This window comes from Struthio camelus, chromosome 9 (genome assembly GCF_040807025.1).
Source record: "Struthio camelus isolate bStrCam1 chromosome 9, bStrCam1.hap1, whole genome shotgun sequence".
Lineage (NCBI taxonomy): Eukaryota > Metazoa > Chordata > Aves > Struthioniformes > Struthionidae > Struthio > Struthio camelus.
Window position 1 is genome coordinate 31,758,576 of NC_090950.1, and position 13,410 is coordinate 31,771,985.

Sequence of the window (13,410 nt, forward strand, 5' to 3'; positions counted from 1 at the left end):
GATACCTTATAACAACTTTTGGCACAAATAACTGGCGTTGAAGTTTTGAGGTTTTCTATTCAATTTATCACGTTAGAGTAAGCCAGGATTCTAGTCCTTGAAACTTTCTTCTTAAAATTAGTGAAAAGAGCAAGCAAGTTTTTAATGCAAAAACAAGCTCGAACCTTAGATGCCTCTCTGTCTCTCAGTAATGAAGTCTGGGAAAGAAATCACAGACACCCAAGTGGTTTGGCAATGGTAAGTGACAGAAGCTCTGCTAAATCCTCTGTTTACACTGGGGATTAGCCGAGTGGATTGTGCGCGGCAAACTGAGCTGCCCATGGTCAAGGGAACCTGCTCCCTGGCAGCCCGTGGGGCACCACGACAAAGCCCGGTCCTGGTAGGAAGTGACCCAGAAACGTATTCCTGCAAAGGATTTACACAAAGCCAGTCTGCCTCACAGAAACTCCATATGACCATTAACTGGCCTGCAAGGCCTGCCAGGAGGCCTAATTACAGGTCTACAGAGCCCAATAACAAAAGCTGAAGAGCTTTAGCCTAGGGATGATCTGCTTTATACTGACTTGAGAGAGTCCATATAGAGTGACAAAAAGAAAGAGGTTTAGCTTTAAAATTCTCCCAAGAGACAAGGCATTGTAACCCAGTCTGCAAGGCCCACATGCAACATACTTCAGATAGGCTTAAACATACCACCCTCTCAAAATTAACATTCAACTATTGCCTGCTTAACATCTGCTCAAACGTGGCAAGTTGCTGTGATATTGTTAGACGATTCTAAAAAGGCGTTCTTGTATCTAAATATTAAGAAGGATAAGTAAATAAAGTCATGCAAATATAAATTTATGGCTGAGACCAACAATTTCCAATGAAAGACAGTTTTTATAAACCAGAAATCAGTCTCCTTGGCAATTAAAGTGGAGTGCTTTTGCATCTTCAAATATTACCCTGTTTAATCAGAACAAAGATACTGATATTAATTTATACTAACAAAGAAAATAATTACTTAAAGCGTACAGCAAAATCAGCACAAACTAAGAACACAGAGACAAAACTTCTTGTCAGCAATATATTATCAGAATATAAGAATGGCCATGTTCCTCTCCGCCTCGCAGAACTATAGGTGACTACGCTATATTTTACCAGCTCTCCCCTAAAGAGGGATTCCCGTTCCTCAAAGGCACCAATAAAAAATAATTTTTTTTTTTAAGTCTGTTTTACTATTTTCTGTCTTTTGGTTTTCAGAGAGATTGGTTGATATTTCCTGAATGACTATCTAGGTTAGATTCCAGAAACAGATTTTTCCCATACTGAACATCTCCAATACCTACCGAAGCTGCAGCTGATCAGTAGGCCACTGGACATTCAGCTTCCCTAAACTCAAGCATCTCTGGTGATGGACAGATTAGTGAAGAATGAAGGGAGCACAATAATGCATAATCAACTTGCATAAACTATGGCCATTGTACTAGAGCAGGACCTGGAAAAGTTGAGATGGTGAAAACACTTTCAAAACCTATATCCTGTAAATACACCACATTATGAATGTATTCAATATGCAACTTTCCTTCTCTTGCTTAAAGCCACAGGGATATTCAATTTCTACATTTTGAGCATAATTTCCATGTCAGTAGATTGATGTGAAACAAAAACTTATACTCTCAAAGAAAGATCACACAAGCATCTTCAGACTGAGAAGACAACCCTTATATGTAAATACTTCACTGAAACACCAGAAAAAGAATAAGGCGAAACATGGACTATCTAAACTTTCACTGATTTCTACATGCTTCAGGTACTGAGGTGAGTTTTAAACCAAACTGTTTTCAACAACAAGGAGTTGCACCTCAACAAGCTCAGGTGACATGACTATTTCCATTTCCCACCTAGACCGACTGGCAAGGGACATAACCCTCCCACAGTTTTTGTGTAAACCTATTATAAATGCCTAAATGTATCACAGGACAATTCTGAGATAAAACGTTTACTGTATGAGGCATACATAGTCACGGATCTAAAAAACCTCAAGAATTGTAAGCTTTCAATCAAACATGTGCATGCGTGCGCCACACACACACACAGATATATATGTACACACACACATTTTTTTTAAATCAAAGATATAGCCCCCCTAAATGAAAGCAGATGTGTTTCTAATCTAAATGCAAGCAGAGGAGATGGCAGGCAGTGTGGATGGGGGCAGCAGTTTCCAACAGCAATCCCAGCTGATGGCAGGTAACCTACCTACCGCCCTTCCAAACGTGTGTTCACCAACATTGGCCAATCTAAGTCATTAAAGCTACGTTCTAACACCATTTTCAGCAACTGTGATGCAAATTAGCTTCAGTTCAACAGGGATATATTGCAGACTTGTATTGACTGCAGACAATTTTCTTTTCTCAAAGTGAAGCAAGGTCCAACAGAACCCTGACCCGACTTTGCCACACGTACACACAAACTCACACTCCAGTTGTTCTCTTTCCCTTTTAAATACAGCATTTTAATCTACAGTAGTAACATTGACAAAGGATACATTGGAAGTTAGGCTATTTGATGGGGCTAAGCAAAAGAGAAACCTAGTCAGTAAAATAAATTAATCCAAAGCATCACGAGGCTATGGTGAACAGCAGATTATTCACTTAAATAGTAGATAAATACACTCCAGGAGAGGCTATAAGCAAGCTACAAAACCCATCAGACAGCTTGAAGGTAAAATCAAACTGCTCTTACAACAAACATTGGTATAATATCAATAAATAACTTTTGGCTTAAGCATATTAACCTTTAATATAGTTTGCAATATATTTTGTAATCTTACAGTTAAGGTGATGCTGTACTATATTGCTGTTATGTTTATCCAAAGGCATTTCCAGTATATTAAGAACCAAAATATTTGCTAAATAAGCCAGGTAACCTTTTCTAGGTTAATACTGTCCAAGTATAGTAAGATATGGAAATCTTCAGAATGAAATGAGCAAATATATTTCAATACAAATAATATAAGAAAATGTTAGATTAACTTGGAATGTTAATAAAAAGAAATGACATGGAAATGGAAGTTTGAGAGGCCAACCTAAAAGCATTTCGACAGAGATGAACAGAGATGAACAAAGATGGGACCTTCCCAAAGGCCTCTCCAACACTTGTTGGTAATTTTGAGCTGCTGTAGAAGATAAAACTGTTTTTTTTTTGTCCATGTCATAGAAACGAGAACAGCATTATCAGTAATCATTAAAACACAGACAACACATTTTGGACGTGGCACAGCTTTCTTCCCCGCCAATTAATGGAACGAAGCACTTCCTATAACATGTACAGCCAGACGCTCTACAAGTTATTTCACAAGTTTGGGATGTTTCCTGTCCTGTACACTACATACAAAAGAACCAGTTTCATTCACCATCACTAAAGTACTGATTGAAAGTTACATTATATGCAAATAAAGCATTCAACATCATGCTACAGCAACTGTTAACCCATTGATTCTGAACTTCTCAAAAAGTCAACAAAACACATTTAAAATAATTATCTATGGACAGTACAATATAAATATTATTTAGCTATTATTCGACAGAATAACATATAAATACAATTACTAATAATTTTCCTATTTACAAATACTGCTGAAAATCAAGTTAGAATCCAGTTCTAAAATGCTGAATGATTATTATTCTGAAAAGTTAAGCCAATGAGTTAGTATAGAAAGTAATGCCTCTAAAACAATTTCATATTACTGGAATAAGAGATAAAATATGTTTCTGTCAAAAACACCTGCTCAGTAATGTTCTGGCATAATTTTTTTTTTTTCAACTTCAAGGTAAAGAAACATGCTCATTTTGCAATGCATAAACACACAAAAAAGAATATATGAAAAACCATTATTAACACTCCCAACACTCCTCTTGCACCAATTTAATAAAAATTCAATTTAATTAGTTAAGGTCAGGACTAGGGGAGGGGGGAGAGGATGATCTCATAAATGTGTAAGATTATCAACCCTTAAACAAAATCAGGAACAGAACTTTTTTCCTATATTTCTAATGTTAAGAGAAACAAACAGATTACATCTCTTGAGTTATTTATGAACCGTTTGCACCTTCAATCTAAGTTTCAGAGTTCAATTGTGAAATTTTAAATTAAAAAGTGTCATAGGCATTTTAAATGTTTTTGGAAATTTCCGGGACCCAGGTCATGATGATATATAACTCATAGATATCTTTTATACATTTCCCAGGTGTTAAATTAAAAAATGAGGTGTGACAGATGTGAGTAGTATAAACAAATTGTGCTTTTTTTGGTTTGAGCTGTCACATCTATTTTATAATTATATGCTTCAAAGATTTATTAAAAGTTATGGAGAACAATGAATGCATTTGAAGCTGTACAATATAAAAGGCTTGATGCATTTTTGGAAAAAAAAAAAAATCCAGAAATATCAGAAGATGCATTTCCCTTTAAAACAAAAGCTTTCCAGAAGTGGAAAAAAAATACTGATATTTCTTGGAAATTGTTGTTTATAAATGAAGACTACATATATTAGAGACTAAAGCTGAGCTAAGGACCAGAAAGTATTGCAAATATGTATTTGTTACAACATGTATGAAATGCTGCAAATTTTTCTTTTTAGTGATAAACCAACAAAGTTTTGATGGGAAAGTGAAAACAGGAATAGAAGGTATAAAAATAATTACAATTACACACCTTAATGGGGGGTTAGACTGCTATTTTGAATAATTTTGGGAGAAATGAAAGTATCTAAAGCACAATTAGCATATTATGAATAAAGACTTATCATGATTCATTCCTAATTTATTTGTAGTCACCCTCCAACAATGCTACTATAGAGCAAGATTCTCGGGTGAGCCTAGATGCTCATTTCAGACGTGCAGTCTACAGAGCAAAGCAAGTGCAGCTCTCGTAAACAAAGATTTGGGCATTGGGTAAAGAGGGGACAAAGTCTTTGCCCCGGCCCGCGAAGGCGGCGGCGGCGTCCCGACACAAAACGCCGCCGGAGGCCGAGGCGCCTGGAAGCGGAGGCGGCAGGCTGCTGCAGCCACCCGGCGTCCCAGGACCAACGCAGACCCAACCGGTCCCTTCAAGTTCTAAACCTGATGTGAAACTAGAGGATTCCTCCAATTCTTATTTAAATTAAAGGTTTCAAGATTAAAGAGTTCTTGCCTTTCTTCTTACTAGTCCTAGACGAATATAACGCTGTGCAAAATGGGGCTCTCTGCAGGCCTGTCGTCTGAGCCTCTTCAAAAGCTTGCTAGATATTTCTACTACCACCTCAAATAAATAAATACATATATACACATTAATTCTGTTCAAGATTAAAAAAATAAAGGAAAACAAATTTTTGAGCCTGCAAAGGCTCAGCAGCAGCAAGAGGAAAAACATGCGAAGCCTGAAGATTAGTTCTCCAGCAGCAGACAATGAAAAATACTTATTGCCACCTCCTTAAAGCAATTTATTAAGTGCCAACGGTGATGTAGACCAGTTCCGACTTAATTAGAAATTGAAGTGAGCTATGGAGAAAGGGATTCAGCATTTGGCAAAACGAAAAGGAGAAAATACTATCTGGACGGGTTTCATTTTTCCGACCCTACGAAGGGTATTTGAAGCGCAGAGCTGGACGTGCGACAGCAACACTTACCTGCTGCCTCGAGCACCAGCTGCAGCCTGGCCTTGGCCTGCTCCGCGGGAGTCTGCAACGAGATCCAGAAACCCTCGTGACCACGGGGACACCCTCCCGACCGTCGCGCCCCGACGAGTACCGAATTTGGGCATTGGCAGAGGTTTGGAGAGGTGTGGGGCTGGAGCCCCCGCAGCCCCCAGGGCCACCCTGCTCACATCAAAATACACGGCTCCCCAAGCGTGTTCAAACCCAGGCCTAATACGATTAATATGGCTGGTTTTACACACTTCCTCTGTTATCTGTTCTGATTATTTCCTCTCCTTAAGATATTTATTTCTTCACAGCCGCCGGGCCGAGCAGCGCGGCGCTGGCTGCGTACCCACAGTGCTAATTATCCCCAGGGACGGGATGTCTCACTGTGTCCAATGCGCTTGCCAGTCAAACGTTTTCACAGCGACATTTACACATAAACCACGTTTGTCACGGAGTTCAGGAGCTGATTATTCTCTTTAAGTTTCTGAAAACTTTGGGAGGTCTGCGCTCTGCGCTAACAACAACAAAGCACGCCACGTGTTGAACCCCGGCGGAGGAGCGCCCCGCGCCAGGGGCTGCCTCGCGGGCCGCTTCCCCACCACTCACGGCATCTTCTGCCGTAATTTGAGAGTCCTAAGTTTTTGGTGTCGTTGCTCACCTCTTCTAGGCAAATACTGCTACTAGAGTAGCAGTAACCGGTCCGATAACCGGTCCAAGTTTGCACCTTTCAGGTTTCACTCCTTTCGCCACGCAAGCATTATTCAAGGCAACCAGGCAGAGCGCTTTGTTCTGCATGTCCCAGCTGATCCTGCTTAGCAGGGGCAGAATATTATTCCTGAGCACAGAGGTGAGCTTTTCTCAAAATGTCTGTCAAGCAAAGACATCGCAACTTAGATTGTGCCTGACATCCCAGATAACAGAAAGAGCAAGGTAAGTGCTAGCGTATAAAATGGCCCAGGATGCTGAAAAATGCAGTATCACAGAATTTGAGAGGGCAAGAGCTTGACAAAAGTTCTAGTTTGAATGTACGTAATAGCAGGTGTGCAAGCACAAACATATTCTTCTACCAATTCATGAAGAGATTGCATTCTGCTTTTTGGGGAGTATTTTCTTTTTCTTTCTTTCTTTCTTTTTTTTTTTTAATCCTGTGCTTTACATCATCTCTACTCCTATTACAAGAGGCTGTTTGATGGTGAAGAACAGTTTAATTTCTACTAGAATAATGTAAAGACTACTCGATTACTCCACCACTGCTGCTATACCCACAGGACACCTCCGTATAGATGTCTTCCCATTATGAATCAATAATCCCCAAACAACAGATGAGCAGTTCTTCTTAAACTAAGGTTACTAGCTTGGGTAACGGAAAGCACTTTTCCAACCGGTGGATGAGGCCAATACTCTGAGAAAATGGACACAGATGAATTAACATGAAAATCACAATCAGGACCCCCAAACTAGCCATTAGCAGTATGTGAGAAAGACCTACTACTGGAGGTTGATATTGATTTTGAAGGTCATTAAATGACAAAATTCAGAAAGGCCCTCAGAAAACTGAGAAATGGTGAAAGGACTGGTGTAGAAAACACTATCGGAACGATGTTTAACACAAGCTGCAAAACAACCTCTAGTACTTTCCATATGAGCTTTCCTTAAGCATAACCAAGAAGCACGAGAAGTCAAAACAGTGTATTAAAAAACATATCCTTATAGTACCAACTGCCAAAGGCGACAACGAACTGTAGAGCTGAGAAAGGACCTCCACAGCAGGCACACCGCAGAACAGGGAGGTGCGTCCAGCATCCCTAACCATGAGTTCTGTGTCTTTCCAAGGGCGCCTGGCAGCATGCTGCAGTCACGCTTTGGGTAACCGTGGTACCCTACGGGATAGCGTAACACAGAAGCAAAGCCAAACACCACCACCTCTGTGATGGGGTTGAATGGGCTATGTTTATATGAAATAAAAAAATAGTGTATTTGATTTACCAGCATAAGGTTGCTCATTTACCAGTAAGAGAAAGATTAAATACATAGGCATTAATAACCCAAAACAGCAATTGGAAAACAGCCGACAAAATATTTTATCTAGAGGGAAAGACGTGCAATGACACTGAAACAATGCTAGATGACAAGCAAAAGATACAAAAAGTAAAAGAGATTTCAGAAATTCAGAAGGACCTGGAGAAGCAGCGCTAGCACAGAAACAAAGAACTATCTGGGTAGAGTCATAGATATCTATAATGGTACTCAAGATGATGACTAGCTTATTTCACTATAAAAGTATACCCAAAAAAAAATCTGTTGGAAAAACATCTGATGTCATCAGCCAAACATCAAAGAGGATGAGAGACCAGTTTAGCACACGCTTTAAGACTGCCATCAGCATCATGTTCCTATGAAGACAATTGGTATGCAAGACAGAAGTGGTAGAAGACAGGAAAATGCAAACTTTTAATCGTTTGTATTATTAAATCACTAAACAGATTACAATTGAGGTGTATATTCAAAGATACTCCTGTGATTAGTAGTTGTTATACTTCAAGCAAACATTTGATTATATGTATTCAATTTTTAATGCTAACTTCTTTACGAACCTGTAGCACATCCTTTTAAACTTGTATTTGTATGCAGCAAATATCTTGTATTAAATCACTAGCCCTTCCATAAATAGTATTTTTAATGAAACAACTGTGCTAAAACCAATGTCTCATAACTTTAAATTTGGTGCTTATTGTTAAAAACACACACAGACACACACGCAAGTTGCTGGCTACCAATAGCTACTAGGAGCAAAGTCACGTGCTCGATGGACTGCTTCAGACATGCTAACGAAAAGTTTATGCCAGTGACATAATTCTACTATAAAAAGGCAATTGCTTTTATACCATCAGCATCTTGTTTTGCTTTCAATAAAGATTCAACTGCAGGTGGGGATTCAGCAATATATTTTACGGAAATCATTAACAGGTTTGAAAGAAACGCTTCAATTCAGCTACCACATTTTATTTTTAAAAGGTAACATCAAAATCTTCGGCACTCTTTGGGATGCATGCTACGAGTTTTTGATTGAGAAAATAATACTGAATGGAAAAAACTCTCAAGAAAATTGAAAAAAAAATTGTTTTGAGAAACCTTAAGTTTGAAAACAGAGCCCCAAACTTCCGTTTCAACTAACGACTGTGAATATATGCACGGCTCTCAGCAGTAACGGCAAACGTTACGTTACCACAAGATTCGAGCAATAACCATGCTGAAGTATTTTAAGCTGCAATGCTCTCTTGCCTAATTTTTAGGAATATGTGTATTTCATATAGAATATACCACTCCGATGTTTACTGTCTGTGGTAAGACTGGACTTCTTCAATTCCTCCTATTTATCACTAATGATACTGGTTGGGAATAGCTTAACTAGAGGACTCATCTCTCCTACAATCTCTCTAATAAAAAGCCTAACAAACCTTAACGTGACGGTGATCAATTTGCATGCATTTTACAAAAATTTGTTTTATCTTTGCATTTGATAAATACAAAACCAACAATCCTTAAAGCTTTCTACAACTCTACTAATAGACATGAGTGACAGCCCCTAAGTGCCATGTTTTTCCTTGCAAACATGATTGACACTCCTTAGCGGTGTTGTGTGTGCTGCCTGAAATTATAATTAAATGTTTTCCCTAGACTTGCAGAGGGGCTCTAGGATATCAAATTTGTTTAACAAAAATAGAGAAAGCTCATAATTTAAAAGATTTTCCACTTACTGATAAAAACCAGAATTTCCCCCAGGAATACAACTGGCCTCTCTGCTATTACATTGGAAAGCTACCCAGCTAGATATCTCCAAAACTTTGCAAGCCAGTTTGTTTATACCAGTTGAAATGTCTTCACATTACTTCCTCCCTGCCCTAAGAAAAGGTTCATGTCCAGGTTTCTTCGCGAAGACAACTCACGGCCTCCCAGTCACATCGCCACTATAAAGGTGGCAAAGCAGTGTGTTCCCGCTTGTGTTTCAGGGACAACATTACCGCAAGCACATGTGGCAACTGAAAATAGCATATGAACTGTGGCTGTGTTAAACACAAATCTCCTCAAGTGAGGTGTCATTGCCCTGGGTTTAAATGTCTTGATGCAGATGTACTCAGTACAAATCCAGTCTAAAGAATAAAACCAAAACAACAGTCAAAACAGACTCAGCAAATAAACACTTATTAAATAACCCTATATATGATTTTCAAAGCAGAGCAAATCTACCCTCCTGTTTTAATTCCAGTCTATCATCAATTTCCTGGAGATATTTACCTAGCCTTTCCCAATACCTGATAAGCTAAAAAAAAAAAAAAAAAGTTAAGAAAAAGAATAATAGTAAGAAGAAAGAACAAAACATAAGTTTCCTAGCTGTTTGAAGAGAGGGAGGTTTAGAACAACTGGGGACACACGTGAAGTTGGTCAAAAATCTAAAGTAGATACAGTTTGCTGAAGGCTTCTAGAAAAGTAGAAGTTAGGAAGACTGAGGTTGAAACAGCAATACCTCCGCATTACCGCAACTGTGGCTCTTCCAGAGACTTTAAAGCAATTGTTTGCACGTTCTTCTCAGGCTTGCCTTTCACTCAAAACTAGAGGAAACATGCAGAAAAAATATATATTCTTTTTTGGATCAAAGCTGATCTAGTCTCTTAAGGTAATTCAGGACATGCCTGAAAACGCAGTCATCTTAACTGCAACTCCTAAATGGCTTCAAACTCTAGATCCCGGGCAGTAGGTAGACACACGCCTCGACTGCGGGACAAGCCAAGAGGCAGCAGTCACGTCTGGGCAGGCAGAGCAACTGGAGAACAGCACCAGAGGGGACTTTGGGTTGCAATGTCTGGGTTGAAGGCCCCTGAAGCTAAGGAAGCAGATTAGAGTCAAGTGGAGTAAGAGGAAATTGTGGAGAGTTGAGATGAAGAGGATAATTATTTTGCAGGGATTAAGATCGGGAAGTTCTTTTTTGTCAGATAGGGTTGGCATACGGGAACTCTGGACTAGAGTTATGTTAGCAGGCGCTGGATTGCCAGAAGCTCTTGCTGAGGAAGGGGAGGGATTATCTGAGAGCATTTTTACTCTCCCAAATTGAGGCACTCTTGCAAAGAAGACTTGTTAATACAGCGGCCCTGCTACTAAATGAATGGAGTATATACAGATAAAGGGGAAGCTCCATTCCAACAAAAAAATCTTATTTGCATACTGTCTAAATAGCATCTTCACTGAAGAAAAACCACATCTCATGAATCTATTCATCCTCTTCAAATATACTGATGCAGTAGCTGGGAAAGACAAATAAGCTCATGTTGAAGTGTCAAAAGTCTGAATTCAAAGTCCTGCACGAGAAGAGAAAAGAAGTAATCAGAGTCCAAAAGACAAACACAAGATCACCTCTCTCAGGTATTAGCACTTACTACCTGTTTCATATTAAAAGGTAGGCTGGTTTTATAATTTCTGCTGCGATCTGGAAAGCATGCTGAATGACGGCATTCCAACAGATTTATAGGTAATACATTATTTAGGGGTACAGAAGACTGGGAGGCTTAACTAGATCAAGTGACAATAGCAGCAAGGAACAGGATAAAACGTAATGCTGATAAACACAGAGTAACGCATATTGGAGAGAACTTCTCACTCACCTTACTGGGTTCTCAAAGAACAGTATCAGTTCAGGAAAAAATAGTTTAGGCATCATTGTGGACAGCTAAACGGAGACCTCAGTATATATCAGTAATGAGAAAAGACAAGGAAGAAATGAAAAAAATTAAACAAAGGGGATAGATATATAATTTCATTTTAATCTATTCCATAAGCCAGTGTGGCCTGCCTTCATGTGAAATATCACACAACCTAGTTCTAGGAAATCTATCTGAACGGGAAAAAAGCAAAGAACCCTAACCCCTAGCTATCTTTTAAGTGGAGTTCAAGCAAATTATGAAAAGGACTATGACATGTTTGTTTAGCACAGCAATGACTGGATCCTTTTTGGTCCTCCTTTCACCATTAGGCGATAAAAAAGAGAAGACAATAATTATAAAAGAAACGGAAAATAAAGAAGTTATTTGTATTAAGGAATACCTCACAGGAGCGTACAATATATAATAAAGAGAGAGACTGAGATGTTGTAAAGGTCTTCTTTGTCTTATATGAGGCAGATGAAAAAGAATGAATTTGAAAGGTGGCAAATTCAAAACTGAGAAACATTTTTTCCCCATAAAAATTTTTTGCCATAAAATATCAAGAAGAATACATAATATGAATTAGAAATTTACAAACAAAATAAGCATATCTGGCATTATTTGATTTAAACCCCTACCTTTTCCAGACATAAATCAGCTTAAATAATTGGATGTTAAAATGATATTTCTGTCTAACTCAGTGTTTCTTCTTTGGTACAATCAATCAGCAATACACTCAAACACAGGATACAGTAAGACCATTCTGACCTAATTACGGGTCTGCCTGTACCAAAAACCTGAATCGTCTGGGATTTGTGCAGGAACAAATAAATTGGGAAATTTCTATTCAGTAAGATGATGCTGTTTACTTCACAAATAAGAAAGTTTTTTTCCAGGCTTGCTTCCTGCCCTAAACTATCTTTCTATTATATACAGTAGGGAAACAAGTTGTTTTTTTTGTTTTTTTGTTTTTTTTTACTGCTAACGTGCTGATACACTAGCTGCATGAAAATGTTCAGTAGCTTACAATGAAGCACATAAAAATTATGCTATATGGACACAGCAGTTTTACATTCCTACCCCTATCAAGGATAGAGTTTGGAAAAGAAAACTGCAACAAAAATTTGAGGAACTGTCTTGCAATCTCTAAACAGCAGAGTGGAGAACTATAGGCAGTTATATATAAGCAGAAATCATTTTTCTACTGCAAAGATCCTGCTATCTTCTTACTTCAGATAAATAGGAACTAAAATCATCTTAAGCTCAAGTAACTGTTCATATTCCATTTCCTAAAAATATTATAGTCTTTTACGGACCCCCCATCACCACACTTCAGCAATAGCCTAATGCAAATTACTAAAATGTTCCATCACAGTATTTGAAACAGAAAGAAGCATAACAAATTTTGGTCTTTGATAATTGTATAGGACTGACAACATTTATGTGCAATGCACATGAATTATAATTGGAGAGAAATAATATAAAGCATGGAATAATAACAATATCTGCCCATCAAACACACAAACACTTTTGGCCCTTTCCTTAAAAAAAAAAAACAACCAAATCCAGCATAAGCAACATACTAAATAGGAAAGGGCAATCATTATCCCTCCAAAAATAGATGAGGAGCCAGAAAAGCCATTTTTCCCTTTAATGTATGTAAAGGCCACAGAAAGAGTATGACTAATGATGAAGAGAAAAGTAGAGCTTAACTAGCAATATATGCACCACGCTAAAGCGGTATCAGGCAGGACCTACTTGGAGAAGGCAGCTCTCCCAGTCCTAGCCAGAGGAAAACATCTGTACCCTGGCAAAAGCTCTGAAAAACTTTTCCAAGGTGTACAGACAACCCTGCTTGTTCCGACTACTCCAGGATCGCCAAGGTATCAAAATTGGGAAGGAAAGACAACAGAAGGGAACAATACGGCCTCATGGTTAAAATTCAGAGTCCTGACAGAAAAGGCAACATTCCTGGCCTAACTATAAAGCCGTAGCTATAAAGCCCATAAACAACTTAATGAAGTGTTTCTATTAGTTAAAACACAAAAG

The 13,410-nt window shown here is 38.5% G+C and overlaps 1 protein-coding gene across 4 annotated transcripts in view; it reads right to left on the reverse strand.

Annotated features, from left to right (window-relative positions):
• The window catches only part of RSRC1 (arginine and serine rich coiled-coil 1), a 178,936-nt gene that overhangs the window by 67,596 nt on the left and 97,930 nt on the right, over positions 1 to 13,410 (reverse strand). For all 4 annotated transcript variants that reach the window (XM_068953991.1, XM_009668513.2, XM_009668512.2 and 1 more), the window contains exon 7: positions 5,651 to 5,702. In XM_068953991.1, coding sequence (XP_068810092.1) covers positions 5,651 to 5,702 — 52 coding nt within the window. The remainder of the gene's footprint in view (positions 1 to 5,650; positions 5,703 to 13,410) is intronic.